General features: G+C 35.3%; 3 protein-coding genes across 4 annotated transcripts; 2 read left to right on the top strand and 1 right to left on the bottom strand.

Annotated features, from left to right (window-relative positions):
* Positions 1–297: 297 nt before the first annotated feature.
* LOC112514347 (GTPase HflX) lies at positions 298–12,146 on the top strand. 2 transcript variants are annotated; one of them, XM_025120767.1, is made up of 13 exons: positions 298–769; positions 1,673–1,815; positions 4,891–5,007; positions 8,199–8,313; positions 8,380–8,517; positions 8,612–8,707; positions 8,786–8,899; positions 9,424–9,492; positions 10,806–10,876; positions 10,950–11,043; positions 11,288–11,416; positions 11,525–11,614; positions 11,729–12,146. In XM_025120767.1, the coding sequence occupies exons 1-13, from the start codon at positions 344–346 to the stop codon at positions 11,852–11,854; spliced, it is 1,728 nt and encodes a 575-aa protein (XP_024976535.1). In that variant the 5' UTR covers positions 298–343; the 3' UTR covers positions 11,855–12,146. The 2 variants fall into 2 exon arrangements, with proteins under 2 accessions (XP_024976535.1, XP_024976537.1); XM_025120769.1 differs by having other exon boundaries at positions 370–769; positions 1,701–1,815.
* Positions 12,147–16,758: 4,612 nt separating this feature from the next.
* On the top strand, positions 16,759–19,662 carry LOC112514518 (peroxidase 9-like). The gene is made up of 4 exons (XM_025121032.1): positions 16,759–17,055; positions 17,436–17,627; positions 17,761–17,926; positions 19,112–19,662. The coding sequence occupies exons 1-4, from the start codon at positions 16,759–16,761 to the stop codon at positions 19,525–19,527; spliced, it is 1,071 nt and encodes a 356-aa protein (XP_024976800.1). The 3' UTR covers positions 19,528–19,662.
* Positions 19,663–20,100: 438 nt separating this feature from the next.
* Positions 20,101–23,704, bottom strand: LOC112514169 (G-type lectin S-receptor-like serine/threonine-protein kinase At1g34300). Its single transcript, XM_025120500.1, has 8 exons — positions 23,360–23,704; positions 22,884–22,981; positions 22,084–22,748; positions 21,611–21,777; positions 21,428–21,492; positions 21,206–21,341; positions 20,514–20,654; positions 20,101–20,220 (listed from the first exon to the last, which is right to left on the bottom strand). The coding sequence occupies exons 1-8, from the start codon at positions 23,702–23,704 to the stop codon at positions 20,101–20,103; spliced, it is 1,737 nt and encodes a 578-aa protein (XP_024976268.1).
* Between the last annotated feature and the right edge of the window lie 48 nt (positions 23,705–23,752).

Below are 23,752 nucleotides of genomic sequence, written 5' to 3'. Positions count from 1 at the left end.
ATACAAAAAATGATATCATGACACTTTTCACGACCCTATAATTTTTTATCTTAAAGAAAAATGAAACAAAGGCATATGACACCGTATCCAATAGAGTGGGTGTACCCCTAGACAACATGATATAGGTTTTCCATAAATGTGGTAAAAATTGTTGTCATGTGCATAGCAACCTAGCAAAGTATAAGGGCTGAAATTAACAATAACAAAAAATTTAGGGTGCAAAATGTAATTTGGAGAAAACGGCGTTAAGATATTTCAACTGTCACCGGAAGCCATGAACGACGATAAAGCTAAAGCAAACCTACTTAATAATCACTTCCAAATTATCCATTAGTTTACTATAATGAGTGCATGCTTTCATTCAATTGTGAAGCCTTTTCCTCTCTTTTCGCAATTCGATTCATATCGCTGCACTTGGAACCCTAATTTGACAACCCATTTTTCTATACAAAATTACAATAATAATATTACAAGGGATATATGTCACCGTCGTTTTAATCAGTCCATTAGAATTTTAGAACATGGTAGCGGAGTTTTATCGCCCGCCGATGACGATATAGAAGTTCCCTTTGCGGGGGGAGTATCTGATACCGACGGCGAAGTGCCGGATACCGACGACGGAGTGCTTCAGGGACTTGTAGATGTGGAGGAGGATGACACAGAAAGTGCTCTGAAGGATCTCTCAACGAAGAGATTTGCTAAGAAGAAAGGAAACGATGAAGAGGAGGATGGAGAAGATAGTCGGTTCAAGCTGCAAAACGGCAGGGAGGTTCGTATTTTCGCTGATTTTTGATTTGGTTCTTAGTTTCTTCCGCCATTGACAGCTTATTGAATTTTCAACTCCAGATTGTTGCATTGCATTTGCAATTCAGTACATAGAAAACTGGAAATGATGGACAAAAGTCAGTAGTTCAGTATTTTGTAACTATTACTAAGCATCAAAGATATAATTTGGGTTTGCAACATCTGTCATGAAAGGAAACATTGCATGTATTGAGGCATTCAAAAGAAGTCTGTTATATTTATCTTTGGATGGACCCAGGAGTTAATTCCTTGAAAATTGAACCTGTAACATGAATGGAAATGGGCTGCAAAGAGATGATTTCTTCAATAGAGAAGATGAACCAATGTCCATAGTTGCTATAGGGTAAAAAGAATTTACCCTTTTATAAGCTTAAGCTTGGTGATTTGTTTTGGAGTTTGTCGACAAGGTAAATGACCACAACAATGATGTTGTTTCTACATGTTACAAAAATAAAATTTCTTCTTGTTTATATGCAATTTGAAATTGTTGATGGGGGTGGAACATCAGAGTCTCTTTTTACCCGAGCTTTGTTATTTTAGAAAAATGTAAAACAAATAAGGTCCTGTACCAAGTTGTGAAGGAATTCCATGTTGAACTTGAAAGTTGCAAGATAGAAAGTGGAAACCGTCAGGGGTGAAGAAATTAGGTAGCAAGATAATGTGCAATACTCATTTACAGCATGCACCCGACACCAGCATGTTTTTTCTTGATTTTTAGAGTGACAGCACAAGATGCTAGAAGGAATGCCATATATGACGTGCTAATATTTTCAAGCTGGGTGTAATGTGCATGTGGCGATTCCTAGTTGAATGTTAGTCGCCAACCTGCTTGTACAAGAGATGTATGATTCAGTCTTAATATTATCAGGTTTTTGAAGAGAAAGCCTACCTTGTAGGTGTCGCACGTAAAGATGATACAGAGGAGTTATTTAGCTTTGAAGAGTCACTCAAGGAACTGGCCCAACTGGCTGATACTGCTGGACTAATGGTTGTTGATTCCACATATCAAAAGTGAGTAATATATTTCTTTCCTTCTAGCAACATGCAATTTTACCAGTTAACCAGCTTGCTGATGACCAAGTTTGCGATGCATATGGCCATTTGAGTTTTAGTTTGCAATTTACTTGCTTTGTGGTTGTAGAGTAGTAGCGGCTTTACTGTCTGTGTTTTGAGTCTTTTACTTTGGTAATGGCCTATAAGAATCTCTCATTTTGTTTGGTGGTGGGTGCCAAATTAAGAATTGCTTGGAGGAATTACCTCATCACTGGCCTATTTGCTTCCATTATTGGCATTTAAACTACACCGCTGTCTCAACTTTTTAAATTGATAACCTGATATCATTGTTTATCACGCCAAACTGAGAATTTAAAGATATATGCTAGCATGATGAGGGCCAAGGCAACCTTGTTCCTTACCTTCTTTTGCCCTTGTGTGGTCCCATTGTTATTTCCACTAGGACCACCATAAGTTACGACCTTCGAGTAATGGCTCCCATGGCTCATCTTTCTATTTAAAAAATCCTTCCCTAAAACGATGGATTTTTAATTTTCAATTTTCAATTTGAATAGGGCAAGACCTTCAATAGGAATCAAATTAGTTGTGGAGGACCTTTTCACTTGTTCAGTATACTATTAGCTTATCCTACAGATTTTTAAGGATGAAATTAAAATTTCTTGCAAGGAATTGTCAACCTACAATTATTCGAAACTGATAAAAAAGTATATTACATCCTCAATTTATGGATGAGATATTCAATTGATATCGGCTCTGATGAGCAAATGAAAGCCTCAAGATGGCTTCAAAACATTAAAACGGAGATTGTAGAGAGAGTAAAAATGAGAGAGAGTGTCATTGTATTACATTTACATCTATGCAACTCACTTGACTAATCTTGGCTAGCTACAACTGACTTACAACACACTTCTAACTGTTGACTGTACAAGCATTACTTCTAATACTCCCCTCAAGATGACTTGTAAATGTTTGTGAGAGTTATTTTGGATAAAAGGTAAGAAAAATTGTGGATAGGGAGAGGTTTATTAGAAACCACTGAACAATATGGATAGCATCCGACTTGTTCTTCATCAAGTATATACATGTATAATGCATACAATCATCAACAAGACTGAGGAAGAATTTGTACCTAGTATGAGATCAGATCTGATGTGATAAGACCCGATTCAGCCAACAATTCACCTTCTGAAATCAAGTTAAACTTGAATGGTATAAATAGAACACTTTTGAGGATAATATTACCTAAGAATCACTTCACCAGCCATTGTGACTGAAACCTGAGTATGATCTGGCAGGGTAACCATGGTTTGTTGAATTGGATGCAACAAAGAAAATTAATCTAGTTGGGAACAAGTGTGTCGTGAAGCACCTGAATCCTAAATTGGAACAAAATAAAGGATTTGCGGTTGCAGAAAAATTGTTACCTAAGACATCTAGACTCCAAGCTTAGGAACAGGAACTTTGTTTGAATTCAGATTGGCTGTGCCCTCAAGATGACTTATAAATGTTTGTGAGAGTCATTTTGGATAAAAGATAAGAGAAATTGTGGTTAGGGAGAGGTTTAGTAGAAGCCAGTGAACAATATGGATAGCATCCGGTATACATGTATAATGCATACAATCATCAACAAGAATGAGGAAGAGTTTGTACCTAGTATGAGATCAGATCTGATGTGATAAGACCCGATTCAGCCAACAATTCACCTTCTGAAATCAAGTTAAACTTGAATGATATAAATAGAACGCTTTTGAGTATTATATTACCAGTAAATCACTTCACCAGACATTGTGACTGAAACCTGAATATGATCTGGTAGGGTAACCAAACGTTTGTTGAATTGGATGCAAGAAAGAAAATTAATCTAGTTGGGAACAAACGTGTTGTGAAGCACCTGAATCCTAAATTGGAACAAAATAGAGGATTTGCGGTTGCAGAAAGATTGTTACCTAAGACATCTAGACTCCAAGCCTAGGAACAGGAACTTTGTCTGAATTTAGATTGGCTGTGGTGAACATGCCTTAGTAAACAGCCGATATTGATCGGTACTCAAGCTCTTGACAAATTCTTCAAAAAAGATTCCGAGTAAAAGTATGAGACAACGATATTAGCAACAATTTGTTTCTGAAAATTATTTTTAAAGGGATATCCATTTTGGCCTAATTATTGATTAGAAGATTTAGCTTGTATGAATCGCTATTGGTTTGAGGAGGATGTCTATGTACTCCGTAACAATTGTATCCCCCAAAATTTTGCAGTGCTTCCAAGAAGGCTTATCTGTATGCTGGGTTTTGGAACCACTATCATTGAATCCACCATTACCTTCACTGATATTTCTTGATCCTTGCATATTTGTGTTTGCTTACCTTTCTGTGTCATTTTAATAGCAGCAAATGCCACATTATCAGACGTTTTAACCATATCACTGATTTTCCTTTGTTGTTCCTTCCGAACAATAAGGGAAAATACTCGGTTTATAGTGGGCCTCAAATCCATTAGGAGGATCTGCTGTTATATACAGGTACTCGAAGTCATATACACGAAGATGGTAGCATTGCTGCTGCCATATTGATATTATTGTGCTCCATACTGTTACAATATATATGTATATTTTTTTTTGTAATTGCTAGTCCTCTAGACAACTCGGTTCCCACCCAAAACCTAGTTCTTAACTCTAACCAGAGTTAGTATGTGTGTTGCAGTGAACTGTGTAGATATTAGGCTACGTGTTTCTTACAGTCTTTTTTTACAGCTCTCTGGATCATACATCCAAAGTGGCCATAGATTGTGTTTATTGGACTGTTAACCACTGAACAGAAGGATCTGTAACAGACTATTAAGGAATGGGGCCTGCAACCAAATAGATATGTACCATAACATTAGACTATAGTTTAATATTGCTTTGTGATTTAAAGCTGCATTTTGCATCATTCATGAGCAATTTTACATTCTCTTACTAAATTTTGCAGCAGAATGGTTGTTATATTTGCTTAGGTGTATATATCCATATCATACTCTGTGATACACATATTCATTATGCATTCCAACAGAGTGAATTAATTATTTATGATGCAGACTAGCTACTCCAAACCCAAGAACGTACATTGGATCTGGCAAGGTTGCGGAAATCAAAACTGCAATTAATGCTTATGGTGTGGAGACTGTAATATTTGATGACGAACTCTCACCAGGGTTAGTTATCGATATACTTAATCTGATCATGCTACTCCCTATTATTTATATTCTATCCCCCCTCAAGTTTTGCTTATGGCCAACTGGCATAAATCTCTTGTTAGCTTCCACTCCACTTTAAATTCCAATTGAGGTATTTGAATATGATGCAACAAAAACATATTTTACGACGTGTGTAGATGTAATGCCCCACGTCCTTATATATTGGGTGCCATTACTTTACATGATAAAACATTAAATCTTGAATCTGAACTTGAAATTTAGCTTTATTTAGTACATATCTTGAAATTACATCAAAGAAGAAACTACTTAGCGGAAACGTAACCATAACTTGTAATTGTATTACGACAAAACTTGCTTTTCAACTAAAACCATATTATTTTATGCAAATCCTCCTTACTTCTTTCTTGATATACATACATGAGATATATAAGCTATAAGCTTCATGAGTATTTATGGTTTCATGAATGTGAAATTTTCATGATATTTCAGATATGATAACTCATTAAAGCCCTTGATCATGCATAAAAATATTTTTTGTTATCATGCATAAACATTCATAAAGTCCTATCCTTTATCATGCATAAAACATTCTTTTGAGATCTCACTTGTCACATGTATGTATACCATACTTGTCTTGAGGTTTTGCTAACCCCCGGGGTCCATAAAAGGCTGCCTAATAAGATCCGTTTGCAAGACGTTCCTTCTTGTAATATCCCGTACGTTGGATATTATGGTTATACATAACATGTAAAAAATTTCATGCCTTGTGTAACACATATGATAACATGTAAATGATTTTCATGTCTTGTGTGTATACTTGTATTAAAACATGTCATCATGCATATCTTGAATATGTATGTGTATCAATATTTTCATGTAAAACAAACATGCTAACATAACTTGTCATGCATAAAATACTTTTATATATAACATGCATGTATCTCATAAATCACATAAGTACTCACCTTGATTTGCCTACTTTTCCGTTTGATTCCTTTCTTCAAGCTTAATTATGTAAATATAGAGATTTCTTATTTTTGGTATGCATAAATAGTGACCCGTAAATTCCTATTTATAGATAAAGTCATTGCATTAACTACTTGTTCGTTTTGCTTTCAAGATTGTACTCTTATGAGAGTTTGACACCTTATCAATAAAGATAAGATAATCTTGACAACTCATCTATAAGGATAAGAGAATCTATACAACTCATGTTTCTAGTACTCCTTGTCATGCTTCCTAAACTTGTCTTGTAATCAATAGTCTTGCCAACTCATATTTTTCTAGCCTAAACAACTCGTCACTAGCTTGCTTATTCATGCTTACTAGACTTGACAATTCATCACTAGCTTGCTTAGTCATGCTTACTAGACTTGCCAACACACTTCTAGCCTCAACAACTATCACTAGCTTGCTTAATCATGCTTACTAAACTTGCCGACACACTTCTAGCCTTAACAACTCATCACTAGCTTGTTTAGTCTTATAATTAAGATGTTTCACTAATTGTAACAGCTGCCGGAGTACTTGAATTATTCATAAATATTTGCATTTAAGGCTGAAATATTGAGATTTATCTAATAAAGAAACTAGGGTGTACAGTAGATAAGATAAAAGTATTCTTTGCTCTTTTTGTCCTATATTTGCATGTCGTGGAATTCATTGGCATCTTCCTGTATCCTGCAGTTGATGATGGTCTGTTTGTTCGACTCTTAATGAACCATTAAATGGTTCAGTCAATTATTCATTTAGACTTCTTTTCCTTAAGACGGGTTGTTTCTCCATCCGAATAAATCTTAACAGTTGAGTTTGACTCATAAATATTCATGCATAATAATGTGTCTTAACAATTAACGCCTATTGATCATTTGGTACTCTTATTCATTCAGTTTTATTGAACACAATTTTCTTTCTTGCTTCTATTGAGCTCCTCTTTCCAATTCTGTTCTTGGATTAATACATTTGGTGATCTCATTATTTATATTATAACATTTTCCCCATACCCCCCCCAAAAGAGACACCTTCCTATATTTGGACCATAGGCTGTATGGTGTTTTCCTTGGATTAGTTTCTAATTGTATTACATGTTTTACCTGATTACGTTGTCTGCTTGCATACCTTTGGAACATGCACACGCCATTGAATCCTGATCACCTGTTTTTATTACTTTTCTTATTGCCTTCTTGCTCACACTTTTGTGTCATGCACAAGCCGGGGGTCTTCACAGAAATGACCTCTGGATCCTAGTGGTTGAGGTAAGGCCTTGTACATCATACCCCTCTTGGATCCTACTTTTGAGTGGGATATCCTGGGTTGGTTTCCTTCGATCTGGTTTAGGTAGTATGGTGTTCTTAATTTCAATAACTATTTGTTATGCCCTTGTGTTGCAAAACTAATAAATGCATGTAATTAGGAATCAGACATGCGTCGGTGAGCTGTGGGCATATGCATTATTAAATAATTTATTTGTGCATATATGTGTGTGTGTATATATATAGAAAGAAGGAAGGGTTTAAACGAGAAACAACTATACCACAGGTGATACTATAGGTATCGGAGACCTGGGTGACTTAGGCCACAACCTAGGTTGTGGACGAAGTCGCGCACACACACCTGGTCTTTCCTCCCGTACGCTTTTTCGTATAAAGATGGTGTTCTCGTGTGAACCTCCACCTATATGTGTATATATAGGGTTGGGTTGCGGTAGGAACTCAAAATTTTGTAGGAACCGTAGGAACCACTTTGATACCGGAGGTTCACATATGTTAACATTTCATGTTAAAGTGCATTAACTTATGTTATCTTATGTTAACATTTTCATTTTCACATATGTTAACATTTCATGTTAAAGTATGTTATCTTATGTTAACATTTTCCTTTTAACTTACATTTCCATGTTTAACATATGTTAACGTCTGTGAGGATTTGAACTTATGTGAACCTCCACTAACAAAGTGGTTCATACAGAAAAATTCCTACACCATCTGATTCTATATATATGCCATTTTTTACTTAAATTGGCATTGCTACCTATCTGCTTTTAGCTATGTCCATTAAGTTTCACTATTACACTCTCGACTGTTGATCTGTTGCATAAAGTATTAAATTTTATTTACATACATGGAAATCCCTTAAATATATTTTTTAAACTGTCAATCCAAAAATAATATATTTGTATAAAAGTGCAGACAGTTGCGTAATTTGGAAAAAGCCTTTGGTGGAAATGTTAGAGTGTGTGATCGTACTGCTCTCATCCTAGATATATTTGACCAGCGAGCAGCAACACGTGAAGCTGCTCTACAGGTATATTATTTATTTAGTTCACTTGAGATTTTTTCATGGACTGACAGATATATTATTACTTTTCAGGTTGCATTGGCACGAATGGAGTACCAGTTGCCAAGATTAACAAAGATGTGGACCCATCTTGAGCGTCAATCAGGAGGAAAAGTCAAAGGTATGGGAGAGAAACAAATTGAAGTGGACAAGCGTATTTTACGCGATCAAGTAAGGAACCTTCCTTGCAATATAGATGCATCTTCACTTATTCATATTCTGTAGTTGTGACATGGAATTTTTTGCTGTACCTACTCTGTGATAGATTGGTGTTCTTAGAAAAGAATTGGAATCTGTTCGGAAACACAGAAAACAATACCGAACAAGGCGTCTAGCTGTACCTGTGCCAGTTGTGTCACTGGTAGGGAACAAACAATTTTGAGTTCGCAATTTATTTTGGTATTTTCAATCAATCATATGGCGCCTCTTCACCTTTTAGGTTGGGTACACAAATGCTGGAAAGAGTACATTGTTGAATCAGTTGACAGGGGCTAATGTTCTTGCTGAGGATCGATTGTTTGCAACACTTGATCCAACCACGAGGAGGGTACAGGTCAGCAATTTATTTGGGAAATCCTTGCACCATTACATTTTTATTGCATTTCTTAAAGAACTGCTATTTTGGGGAAGTTACCAAAAAGGGTAATGATCCCTATTAAGGAATCATAGTCATTGCTTCTATTAAGATGTAGCTTTGTAGTTATGTTGTCCTGAATAAGTTGGTAACAAGTGTCGGGACATTATATCACAGTAAAATTACGTTTAGAGTACCGTGTGAAGTATTTTCGTTATTACAAAGTGTTGATGAGAATAATAGATTAATTTTTCCATCAAACTTGCTTCTGAAACATGTGCTTTTTAGCAGAAGCAACAGCCTTGAAGTGACGCTTCCGCCTTTTGCTATTTCTTGGCTATGAAACCATTCTGGAAGTTTCTTATATTTTGGCTTTAAAGAAACTTAAATGACCCCATAGACTCTTTGGTTATCTGGATGCATTTCCTTCTCTGACCTGATAAACCTTGCTTTTGGTTCTTGGAAGATAACATAGATCCTTTTTTTGATGCATTTCAATCTAGATGAAGAATGGAAAGGAGTTTCTGCTTACGGATACTGTTGGATTCATTCAAAAGCTACCAACAACTCTGGTGAGTTCACGGTTGTTTTAATTTGTATATATTTGAGCATTTCTCAACTCAAGTCACATATTGCGTACTTATCTTAGTGTTACGATTATTTTGAGCTAAACATCCATGCCTACTCCTCTCTTATCGTTAGTTTCAAATTGCACACAATTTATTTGTCATTTGACACTTCTTAGAGCATCTCCAATCGACCGGCAATTTTAGGGATTTGCCGTTTGGGAGCTCTCGAATCGGCTGGCAAATGGATTTAGGTTTTGCCGGTTGTCTTGTTTGAACGGCAAATATGCCGTGGTATCTTGAACGGCAAAAACAAGTGGGGCCCATTAATTTGCATTAAAAACCATTTTTCATTTTATAATTTAGGAATAAATAACATAAATGTTTTTTTTGTTTTTATATATATTATGTAAATTAATATATATATATATATATATATTTATTTATTTAAAAATTAAATTCTAAATAAGAGAGAAAATTCAACATTAACATCAAATAACAAAATACAAATTTATAACATAATTTAACATACATGATACCGGATAAACGTAAACGTAGTTTCATAACGGAAATTTTAAAAACTAAAACACATAAATTAAAAGGTCCATTGGTTTCCGTTAGCCATATAGTGACTAAAGTTTCCTGCTACGTTTTGAGAGCTTTCGGCTTGGTCTTGAACTCCTTCTCCAAATTCTTGATGTTGAGATGCTCGATATTGAGATCCTACGTATTATGATCTTTGTCCAAACTTATGAACCTGGGGTTCTGTTCTCTCTCTCTCTCTCGCTATTCGAATTTTTTCATTTTTTATGAACTCATAACACAGGATCAATGATAGAATTTAGATCAGTGAACATAATTTTGTCATCCGCCAACCTTATTATCTATTGCATTTTTCTGAGCTTGAATCTCATTCCTTCTCATCATAACTTCATTGTTTTTGGTTATACATTTGCTCGTCTTTTTACTAGCCTTGACTAGAGTCTCTAGCTTATTATCAGATTGGAGCCTTGATTTTGCCTTTTTCACACCAATTGGTCTTTGAGTTAAAGCACTACCTTCTGCGTCGTGAATAGTTAACAAGTCTTTATTAAATAAATTAATTAATAATTATTTATTATTATAATATCTATTACAAATTATAATTATTGTTATTAAAAATAGTAAATAAAATATGTTATTTTAATGTGGGGTCCACAAATTTGGTGGTTTTTTAGAGTGTGGTTGAAGTTGGGTTTTTTTTAGTGTTTATGGGCCCACCATATTTGGTGTTTTTGGTGTTTTTTTTGGTGACATGGTTGGAGATGCTCTTATTGTAGGTTGCTGCCTTCCGAGCAACATTAGAGGAAATATCAGAGTCATCCCTTCTGGTCCATGTGATAGATATAAGGTAAGCATCAGTCACTAATCATGCTTTCTTACATAAGTCTTGTATTCTAATCAAGTATTCCTACCGAGTGCAGCCACCCACTGGCCGAGCAGCAGATTGATGCAGTAGAAAAGGTTCTTTCGGAACTAGATGCTTCATCAATTCCCAAGTTGATGGTGTGGAACAAGGTGACTATATTCTGTCCTTTCTAGTTATTGAATCCGGAACTACGATACTCAACAACTATTGGGTTTCTAATTTTTTTTAAACAATTCTCATTTGATTACCACAAGTTTTACTGGGCAATCTTTATTAGAAGTTTTCCAAAAATTTAAAAGATTTTCTTTGTAGCTGTTCAGCGGGTTCTTTTTTATGATTATTGTTTCCTTTCTCTTTGATAACTACATAATCTCTTCAACTGCTCTATGACAGGTCGATAAGGCTAAGAATCCTGAAGAATTGAAGTTAAAAGCCAAGAATGTCGAAGATACTATTTGCATATCTGCTCTAAACGGTAGCGGTTTGGATGAATTCTGTAATGCAGTACAGGAGAAACTAAAGGTATTGACTTGATTAATATTTGCATTTTCTCTAATTTTTTCTTTCTGAATTTCAGTTATTATGAATTTTCTTTTTGACGTCCTGAATAAAATAAATATAAATAAACAGGATACTATGGTATGGGTAGAAGCTTTAGTTCCTTTTCACAAAGGAGAACTACTCAGCACCATCCATCAAGTTGGGATGGTGGAACGAACTGTGAGTATTCATATTGACAACATCCGCTTGTATTTATACACTATGATTCTGTTTAAAGAAACATTCATTTCTTCATAAAGTGAAATTTTGGCGGGTATTGAAACTTTCTTGTAGGAATACACTGAGAACGGAACACTGGTGAGAGCATACGTGCCTCTCCGTTTTGCACGGCTTCTAACCCCAATGAGGCAAACATGTGTATCACAATCTCCAACTCCAACTTCTTCGGAGGAAGAGTAAACCACTCAAAAGCAATGCCATTTCATGCAATCATCATCTCCGTAAATACGTTAGCTTCACATCGTCATATAAAGCAACAGTTTCTCTTGGTAACGACTCTCTGCTCTTACTCGACTTTTCAAAATCATATAGTGCTTCTCTAGCCTTCATTCTGTTATGTATAGCTACAGTGATGTGATTCTTGAGGAAAGTACAAATAGAAGCATACTTCTTTCAGAAAACTTGTGTAATCTGTAGGTTTATAGGATTTTTGACCATGATTAAATTGAAGGTTAGAAAGCATGTTGGGGGTTAACTGGCTTATGAATCAAATTCTGACAGGACTGATTATGGATTAGGAAGATAGGGTTAGGGTTGTGGTTTGGACCTAGTTGGTCCGAACCACGGACCAGATCCAAATGTAAAATCTTGGCCCAACCGTGGGAGAAAGTATGAGGCTGGTTCAAAAGGTTGATCATGACCCGTAAGCATGCAAATTTTAAGGTCCGAAATAAAAGCATAATCTTGCCCCAAAAAAAAGTGTCAACCTGAAAGCACCACTTTAGCTCAAATCAGCCGGCAGGGGAAAACATGCATCGAAATGTATGAGGTTCAATAGGAATACAGATTCTTGACTCGGGCCGGTCTACAGGGAAAAGAGGCCGGCCCAAAAGTTCGAGATCAACATAGAGTAAACATGGGTAAATTGGTTAACTGGTAGGGCCTTTAACCGATCCTTACAGTATGTCCCTATAACCGGTTACAAGCCTGGTTACAAAAGGCTTGGTGTTGGACTGATTTCAAATTTGGATATGTTAACTAGTTGGGTCTAACTGGTTGCACTACCGGCCTGATCAGTCAACCAGGCCCGGTTCTGGTTAACCGTTATGGGTTTCAAGGGCCTTGTTAAGGTCATATAGGCGCAAATATGATCTTTAAGCAGATTGATGTGAAATATGAGGACCAATGAAAGTCAGAAGGTTCAATTGTACCAAAAGAGATATGACCTGTAAATATGATTTGCAAACATAAACCGTACAACTACGTTTCAAAGACTGAAAATTAGTTTTTATCTTGTCGTAAAATGTAACTCACAATGCAATGCCTACGTATATATGAAGAGATATAATAGTTACAGACTAGGGGCCGTTACTAAACACTTACCCGATAAGTGCTTACCGGTAAAGTTTAACATTATCATTTATTTACCGGGAAGATTTTAGTCCATCAAAACTGTATCGTATGCAACACTTTACCCGGTAAGTTCTTACGATGGTAAGAGTCGTCGCGTTCACTTATCGGGTAAGACTCCTGGTCCTTGCCTCGCTCTTACCGAATAAGATTCTTTATTCTTACCATATTTATCCGGTAAGGTAATGTGACTTGGTGTTCACTTACCCGAGTAAGCGACCCCTTTCAGTAATATAAAATTAAATGAAAATTATAGTTACAAATTATAATATAAAATACAAAGAAATTGGTTTCGGTTTCAATGGTTTATGGTTAGGGCTTTTATGTTCCACCATTGTTAACCATTAAAAGTTTAAAATTCAAATTTAAGTTTTGATATTCTACTGAAGCCTCTCACTTTTCTGGTGACGATATCCAACGGTAGCACAAAGCGAATCATGGTGGTAGCTAGCAATGTTAAAGGTCACAAATCTACGACAACATATATTAGTTGTATCATGTGACACCATTAACTTACAATTACAGAGATCCGTCCATGATTGGTTTGGTGATTGTTGTTCTACTACGCCAATGAAGCATTGGGGCCTGAGTGAATGAGAAAGAAAACAAGGGTTATTCGAATGTACAAGATTTGATTCAAATGGTACAAGTCATCGGAGCCCTCATAGTCGGTGATGTTCTTCTTGTTTAGAATGTTTTTGGAGGTCGGAGATTCAAGTCTCACCAAATATATACAAGTCATTTAACTTTAACTTTACTGTATATAAATAATGATATATTAAATATAAATACAAATAAAAATAAAAATAAAAATAAAAATTCAAGATATGAATTTTGGATAGGATTGTTCAAAGTGAATATGGTTGTAACAACTTATGGAATAATACTTGAGTGTTTTTAAAAGGTGTTGGATGAAAAAGAAAGGTAAATGGGTGAACAACACCACTTGTTTTTTTTATTTAAATAATTGTTTAATTAATATTTTTATTACTTAAAATTTACATTTATAAAACAATTATATTAACCAACCAATTTTTAATATAGACCGGGATAAAAGTAAAACAATCATTTTTGACACTTTTATTTCAATGCAACAAACAAAAAAGAGTTCAGTTTAATCCAAAAGTACAACTTGATTAACACAACATTAATCATCGGTTTGAAACGAGCGACCAATAGGCCTCGTGGGTTAGACTAGCTAGAACCACATGGATTTTTGTGAAATCGGGGGTTTTTTTTTTACTGTTCAACAGTGTTGTATCGGGAAAAAAAATTACGTGTTTCTTGTTCCTCTGATTAAATTTTCATGTGTAAGATATGGGGTCAATACATAACTGTAGAGGATGATTATATATGTAACTGTAGAAGATGCATACATAAATTAAACATCATTGAGAGAGGAAAAAAAGATAACGTATCAATGTCTTATTATAAGAACGTAGAGGAAATAAGAAAGGGGTAAAAACATATATATATATATATATATATATATATATATATATATGAGTTTAATTAAATAAGAACTGATTAGTTTGTGGTAATTGTGAGATCCAATCTCAACCATAAATCAATGGATAAATTAGGAAATTAATAATTATGGTAGTTTTAGTTAAAATTATAATTAGAGGATATTTTAGGTATTTTTAAAAAACTCCTCTTTCCTCTCTCATCTCTCCAACCTCCAATCTCCGGTCTCCGGTGAACAAAAATCCGGCCGGTACCAAGTAATCACAAAGATACAAAATGTGATACTCATTGTGATAGAATGTGATACTTATTCAAATGGTATCACAGTATATCACAATGAGTATCACATTGTGTATATTTGTGATTACTTGGTACCTGCCGGATTTTTGTTCATTGGAGGCCGGAGATTGGAGGTCGGAGAGTGAGAGATGAGAGATGAGAGATGAGAGATGAGAGAGAAGAGAGAAGAGAGAAGAGAGGAGAGAGGAGAGAAGAATTTTTTAAAAAAATATCTAAAATGCATTCTAATTATAAATTTAACTCAAACTACCATAATTATTAATTTTTTAATTTATCCGTTGATTTGTGGTTGAGATTGGATCTCATAGTTTTTTTTTGGAAGTATATAATATTTATATACGACAAATAGAACAAATAAACTCACACACCCTCCTCACCTTCAGTGAGGTTTGAACCCTTGACCTCCTAGAAGACCAAGATCTCACAATTACCACAAACTAATCAGTTCTCTCTTGAATAAGCCCTATATATATATATATATATATATATATATATATATATATATTGGAGCGTTCAAATAAAAACCGGCCCCATTTGTGTAAACCGTGTAAACCAATCTCATCCATCCATTTTCTTGATCAATGRCCAAAATTAGTTTACTTTATTTTAGGAAATTAAATAAAAATATATATTAAAAWTTTATTTTATTTCAACAGTAAGACATAAATGGTAAACAAAATTTAATATTTGGTAACATCCTACTCGATCTTTCATGAATTTTTTTTCATGCAAAATTATTTTCTTCCAAGATTAGTTTACTTTCATGAATCTTTTTTCATGCAAAATTATTTTCTTTCTTTCGTTCATGGTTTGATGCATTAATTCCTTTAAGCCTTGCAATCTTAAAGATTCTAAAGCATATTACAATCTTCAAGATTCTGGAGCAGTTTCTTCATGTACCATTTCATCATTCAATTATTTCATGACGAACCAAATACATTATGCAACCGTTTCACTAGTCATGATCAAGAACGCCATGAACCAGTTTCACTTTCATGAAACCTATTTCATGTATAATAATTTTTTTATTTCACCACTGATTTGATGGATTCATTTCTTTAAGCCTTACAATCTTCAAGATTYTGGAGCAKRTTACAATCTTCAAGATTCTGTAGCAGATTAAAATCATTTCCTCATTTCATCATGCACTTAGTTCATGACGCATCAAATACAAAATGCACCGGTTTCATTTTCCTCTTCACCAACTAAATGGATCAACTACACAATCAATGCAACGGGTTCAMCATRAAAATRTTTCGGTTCACATAATTTATTTGCAACATGAACCAGTTTCACGTTCATGAAACCTGTTTCATTTCTGGATTTTTTTTTCTTCATCTACGATTTGATGATTTCATTATACACTTCAATTGTTTCATCAAGACCCGTTTGCTGATTCTTAAATATTACAATATATGAAATTCAAAATTTTAATATTATAATATAATTAAATATTTAAATGTTATCATTTATACAATTTTCTTTATTACGTTTCCTTAATTAAGATTTATTAATAACTTCCATATTTAATAGAAAATATTGTAAATGACTGAAATACTCTTATTGATTAATTTTAATTAGAAAAAAATGGAATTTTTCTATTGGTCGAAATTGGTTTATACGATTTCTTAGAAATGCACGGTTTTCATTTGAACGTGCCTTTATATATATATATATATATATATTACCGTGAAGACCAAGACTTGGTCCAAGAGTTGATCACTCCACTCCAACAGGGTTACCAAATGTGGTGACGTATTTGCATGTGTTCTTGGAGCAGGTACACAAAACCACTCCCCACTCCCTCCATTCTCATACCTCATCAATCCTTGAGGATTTCCTCACATTATTTAGTGGTTGGTTTCTATTCTATATACATATACATACATATATATACATGTATATATATATATATATATATATATATATGTCCTCACTTTCATGCATTCAATCACCAAAAACCAATTATGGCTTCTTTCAATCTTCTTTGCTATGCTACTTTCACATACCTTGCTTTGCTCTCCTCCTCTACTTTCTGCTTTGCTTACCCATTTGGATGGGATCATGGTGGTGGCGGAGGTGTTGGTGGTGGCCGCCGCCCCATTGGCGGTGAAACGTATTCTGGACTTCTCCCAGGTTTCTACGGTCACTCGTGCCCTCAAGCGAACGACATTGTCATGTCTGTCCTCGAAAGGGCCATTTCCAAGGACCCAAGAATCGCTGCTTCTTTGCTTCGGCTTCATTTTCATGACTGTTTTGTTCAGGTATACTTCTATTATATAATCCAAGATGTATATATTTTGAGGTGTTATCGATTGAAATTCAGTGACGTTCCAATCTTTTTGGAGACCCTGCTACATCCAAAACTTTTCATTACATTGTATAAATGAGATGACAAATGATATGTGTTAATTAAGAATAAGAATGGGTTAAACTTAAAACGATTAACAATCTGAAACTAAACCTAAACCATTACTGATTTGAACCTAAACCTAAATAATTTCGGCTATAGTTTTACATAGGTCGATAAAAAAAATCCTAAATACATGTAAATTTGGGCCCCAAGATTTCGGAAGCCTTGTTCAAAATCTCACATTTAACATGCTAAGGGACGACTCTGATGAAATTGTAATATTAATTTCAGGGATGTGATGCGTCGGTCTTGTTGGATGATAGCGAAACATTTGTTAGCGAAAAGAAATCGGTGCCCAACAAGAATTCTCTTCGAGGATTTGAAGTGATCGATGAGATCAAGTCTGAGCTCGAAGAAGCATGTCCCGAGACTATTTCTTGTGCTGATATTCTTGCCCTTGCTGCCCGTGGTTCCACGGTTCTAGTAAGCACTCCAACTTAATAATTTATACGTATATAGGTATTATTTGATACAAAACCAATTTATCAAAGCGAGATTTTTGCCCTTTTTGTTGTAAGAATCTAACGGATACTCCCTGATAAAAACGTATGCTTAGAGTGGTGGACCGAATTGGGAATTGCCGTTAGGAAGGAGGGATTCGAGAAAAGCAAGTCTCAACGGCTCAAACAAGAACATTCCTCCGCCAAATTCAACCGTTCAGAACCTTTTGACGTTTTTTCAGCGCCAAGGCCTCAACGAAGTTGATCTAGTCTCTCTTTCTGGTTAGTCAATAACGAAACTACTGCTTAAACAAAATTGGCTTTATAGGACGTCAAATATGTCTAAATATATTAATATATAGACAATTATATAAGATTGAAGTTTTTAGGACCAAACAATTATGCATCATGTGTAAAAAGGTGTTACAATAATTTGTTAGGACGCATTTAGATATCTAATGAGTATTTTATGACAGTTCTGAAATAAAATGTCATATTAGTTTTTTTATACGATAATTTTAAGAAATGTATTATAAACATATCTTTTTGTAATACATTTGTTTTTATAAGATATTTTTTTTCAAATAAGGTCATATAAAAAGCATGGTTCTAAATAACTCATCATGACCTCGTTATGGCATCAAGGCTTGGGTTCGCCGCGTTAACCCCCATGGCTCTACTCTAAGGCTTGGATTGCACGATCTGTAGTGCGTTATGACATATAACAACGCCTCATTTTGTAAGGTGTGAGGCTACTTTAATATATAATTTGAGCGACAAATAATAACTATATATAGATTTAAATAAACATAAAAATGAAACTTAAAAACTAAAACCTTAAATATATAATTATTTACTCACATTCCCGTACATGAGAAGTCAAACACGAATTCTTTGAAAATTGAAAAAAGTAGCAAATAAAGATTTAAGAGATTTAATCTTGATTTTACACTATTGGTATCATTTTCTATAAGCTCTATGTATTTGGTATCAATGGTTCTTCTTCCTTTTTTGTTTTATTACTCTATATGAATTTAATTTGTTCGAAAGTATTATTCAAAACACTAACACATACAAGGGTTGATGGATGTGTGTATATATATATATATATGTGTGTGTGTGTGTATCTGTCACCTTAGGACACGCCTTGAAAAACGCCATGGCCTTGCCATAACTCGTAAGGCTTGAGGCTTGACTTTGCTGCCATGTCATGCCTCACGTTATTTAGAACCTTGATAAAAAGACAAATATAGTGTTTATTTTTCCTTCTAAACTGACTTAAAGAACTTGTTTGGATAATACCCAAAAATGTCCTATCAACTTATTGTAATACCTTTACATATGACACATAAATCCCATAAATATAAGTCCCAATAAAGCAATCGATTAAGACATTTAGAAATATTTGACGTTAATTCAAAACCCATGTTTGTCTTCAATTTCTTCCTGTTTTTTTCTTTGTTTTAGGAGCTCATACAATAGGAATGGCAAGATGTACCACATTTAAGCAAAGGCTATACAATCAAAATGGGAACAACCAACCAGATTCAACTCTAGAGAGAAGCTACTACCATGACTTAAAATCCGTATGCCCGAAAACCGGTGGCGATAGCAACATTTCGCCACTCGATCTTGCATCACCGGCAACATTCGACAACACGTATTTCAAGCTCATTCTATCGGGAAAAGGACTTCTAACTTCCGATCAAGTTCTTCTGGCCGGAAATCTTGGGAAAACTATGCAGTTAGTGAAGGCTTTCGCAGATGATCGTGCTCTTTTCTTCGGCCATTTTGGTCGGTCTATGGTGAAAATGGGAAACATCAGTCCTCTCACCGGCTACAACGGTGAAGTCAGGAAGAACTGTCGTAAAGTTAACTTATGATCGATATGCTATGTGTATGTTTATGAATCTAATGACTCTGATCATGACGTGGTTTCTTGTTGAATTAGTATTATGTAATTTATCAACGCGTTGAGATATGATGGATTTATAATCGAGTTATTGGCGTTGCTTCTATAGCTTTTCACAGTAACGGCAAAATTAAGGGTTAAATACAAGAAATAACATGGTATTGTTTGTACCAACGAGAACTTAGTTGATGACACATGAGTTCTTCTCATCTTTGATTATTCAAATTCTTAACCTAAGGTATTTCCGCCGGTAATATTCAAGCGGAAATAGTCTGCCGGAAATACCCGGTATTCTAGTAGTGACATCTTTTTATGTTATAAAATATTTTTTCAAACAACGTCATATATATAAAAAGACTAATAATGTTTTTTGTTAGGATGCTCAAAAACGTTTTATCAAGTAATTATTGTAACGTAATTACATGGAATGCGTAATTATTTGGAACGATAAACTTAAATCCTATAAAGTAGTTTATTGGAGCATTTAAACATATTCGGTGTTGTAGAAAGCCAATTTTATTGCAACGACAAAACGACCATTTGTCTATACATCAATGGACTTATGTCGTAGAGCCAACGGAGTTAACGCCATGCTTGGGCTGCTCTCGGTCGATGGAAATGTTTGCTTGGCACACGACATCTCTCCCTTCAGTAACGAAAGAACCTGAAAGATTTGGTAACAAAAAAGAACAAGATATGAAGTCGAGAAGACAATCAAGACTCTTCAATGAAACGATAACTTAAACTATATTCGACAAACTAAATGTTAGCCAATAAACTAGTCGCATTTGGTACAAACTAGACGATGATATCTGGATGATAACGTAAAATTACCTAAAACGAAAAGACAAGGGGCATTTATGTACGATATAAAAGGGATAGTTGGAAAAATATGAAAACGAACCCCAAACGAGACTTTTTCAATAGACTTAAAAAATAAGCTAGCATCGGAATCACCTTGCTTATACATGGCCTTGATTTCGGTCTGATGCTGATGCATCGAGCAGCAGCAGATGTTACCACAAATAACCCATGAAAATCATATTCCGACTCGTCATATAATACATGATATGCTCCTTGTTCTAGTAAAGGCCTTGCCTGAAATATGATTCGAAACCACAAGTCTTAATTACTCGACAATTCCAGCATGAACGAAGGGCCATTTACCAAACATTTACCTAATTTTTTAACCGGGTCATTTATCTTACACAGGATCAATATAACATGGTAAGAGGGAAGTCAACTTGTAAGTGAGGGTGATTACTCTTATCCCGTAAGTGTTTACCGGGTTATAAACGCTTACCATCAATCCATTTTAATGTTACCCTATAAGGGTAAGTGATAGCGGTGACTCTTACTGATAAACACTTACCGGTAAGCGTTCGGTGACGGCCCCTAAGCCAAGACATGAACTTTTGACTTTTAAGGTCATCTAAACAACTTTTCAACTTTAAGATTCATTAGGATTATGTACATTTACAGTAAAATTATGGTAAATTCATTAAATCTTGTAGGAATTACTACAAAATAGTATCTTTTTGATGTCCAATTTGATGCAAAATTAATATGTATTTAGATGATAGAAAAGTACTATGTTTGACCTTAATAATCAAAGTTCTGTAAACTAGGAGTGTGAGTAATTGTATTACCCATGTAATCAAACTTTTATCATCTCTTGGAGCAGATCTGTTGCAAAACAGCCTTAACAGCAATAACCCGAATGCGAGAATGTCCGATTTCATTAATGCCAATGACTTTGGATCCGAAGGATGCTTGTGCCCACAACTTTTCATGCTCGAAAACAAGAAACCGAAGCCAAATTAACCTCAAAATCGATGATTTTATGTCAAAATTTTTGATGGAAAACTAACCTGTTACTGGAGGTAGGAGATGATTCCTCAAATTCTAGCCATTTGGCATGGCCAAAGCCTGTGATCTTTAAGAACAACAAGAAGCAGCACATGTCAATGATGGAACAAGTGTTTGCTCTTATAAAATAAGTCCTATAAAACCCGATTTTATTATAGTGGATGAAGCATGCCAACCGAATCTACCTGAGGTTGTAAGTTGTGACCCAAGAGAATGTTGCATGGTCGTAAATCGCCATGAACGACAGGTCCTCGAGGACACTGTTCGTGCATATAACGTAAACCTTGAGCTATTCCAATCGCTATGTTCATTTTACCCGGAAATGGAACTTCCAACTCTTTTGTCCAGAATCCTAAACAAAAAACAGTTGTTAGTTACCAGCAACCCTAACCAATTCCACACGAAACCGCTTTCAAGGACACCAATGTGTAGGGACATTTTTTGACTCACTCAGTGACTGAGGCTAGCCATGAGGGGGGACGGACCAAACCCACGACCTGACTTGTATTTGAGGCAAAGTCGTCCCGCCTCTTTACCAACTGAGCTATACACCGAAGGCAAAAAGAAATGTTAATTAAATGCTGTTCTATGATGTTCTTGAGTACAAAAGGGGAAGAAATCAGTCACCAACCATTAAGAAATCTGTCCATTAATGAACCTCTGGAAGCATAAGGAAACACCAAAGCCATTGCAGTCTCATTCTGGTGGAAACCAACCAACCCAACAATGTTCTTATGGCACATAGTCAAAGCTGCCTTCTTTTCAGCTTTAAGAACGTAATTAGATCCAACACCAATGTATCTCTTCACGAAAATCGCTGAAGATCGATTGCCGAGATACCCGCTATACATTTGAAAAGCTTCATTCGAATCGAGATGAATTACGCTACTAAACTGGTCTGTGATCTCCGTGATAACTTCCCAACTTAGCTCCACTGGGAACCCTATGGATGCTGATGATATCATGTTGTTTTCTAGGAATCGAGTTGCGTTTTTGTTCGGGTTCTTAAACATTCCGAAAGAGTCTGTTTCTCCTGATGATTCGCTTGTACTTGCAATGCTGGAAGAGCTAGAAGAAGGTTGGTATATGCCTTCAAAATTTGGTAGGGTGCAGCATATGGGTTTTTCATCGTTATAAGATGATGTTTTCTTCTTGAATCTTGAAACTTTTTGGGTCTGAAAAACTGCGTTTTCGACTCCTGAAGATTCCGAAACATCGCCTGGAGGCTTGCAGGTGTAGAGAAGAACTTCTTCATCCTCGTTCTGTGACGATAATTTCCATCTTTTTTGAGATATCCATAGTCTATTTTCCATTGCAAAACCCCTAAASAACATCAACTTATATCATAACCAAATTGTACGTCCTAATTAAGTAACGTGTAATTACAATAAGTTAATATGACGTTTTTTGAGCGTACTAACAGCTTTAGTGTCGAGAGAGTCGTAGAGAGAAAGAGACCTTCCTATAACAACCGAAGTTGCTCCTGAATTGTTTCTTTCTTCCATAACAATCGCGTCTAGCGTTGATCCAGCGATAATCTTCACCGTGAACTTGACCTGAATAATTTGGAGCAAATAAGCAAAAAAAACACGATTGAACTTGAGGTTCATATACAGTTCAAAACACAGGCTAGACAGACACAAATTGTCTCGGGGGCAKATCGTTACAAATTGTCCTAGAATGTCAAGTTTCTAGAGTCGTAGACTTTGGCTCTCAGATCAAATGATAATAAGTGGAACCTTAGATATTTATTCTCCTAATGAACCATTTAGGAAAGAGATGCTTCGACGTATATAAAGGAGAAATGGTCTAAATCTAGCCGATCTGGGATTCTACCAGTCTAATCAGTCATATTAGAGCGGAATTACTCATGAACATAAAAAAGATGAAGAAATCTATGACTTTGTGTGAAAAAAGGATGGAATTGAACTTACTCCAATGCTTTTGCATTCTTTATAGAATGGTCTGAAGATCCWCATATATGCTTCAGTTCCTTGACTGATCTCCTCTCTAAGAATTCTAATGTATCTTTCTTTTTCAGCTGGTTCATCATTCCGGCATTCGCTACTACTTCCGATACAACAACTCGAAACAACGGGCGACTGAATCATATCGCCCGAATTAAAGATGACAAGAACCACCACCTGATCCTCCGGCTTCACCACCTGCAGRAGTGCATAACGCAGCGGCRAAACACCACCCGCCTCCCGCAAAACCTTCRGTCCATCCAAAACAACAATCAAGATCTTTCTACAATCCCTCTCTTCTTCTGTAAACATAGTACTGTGCTACTAGATGGATTCAGGTATTTCTGATCGTTATATATA

This window comes from Cynara cardunculus, assembly GCF_001531365.2.
Source record: "Cynara cardunculus var. scolymus isolate 2C chromosome LG 6, CcrdV1, whole genome shotgun sequence".
Classification (NCBI taxonomy): domain Eukaryota; kingdom Viridiplantae; phylum Streptophyta; class Magnoliopsida; order Asterales; family Asteraceae; genus Cynara; species Cynara cardunculus.
The sequence above is the reverse complement of the archived record's forward strand: the minus strand, read 5'-3'. Positions and strand labels throughout refer to the sequence as shown.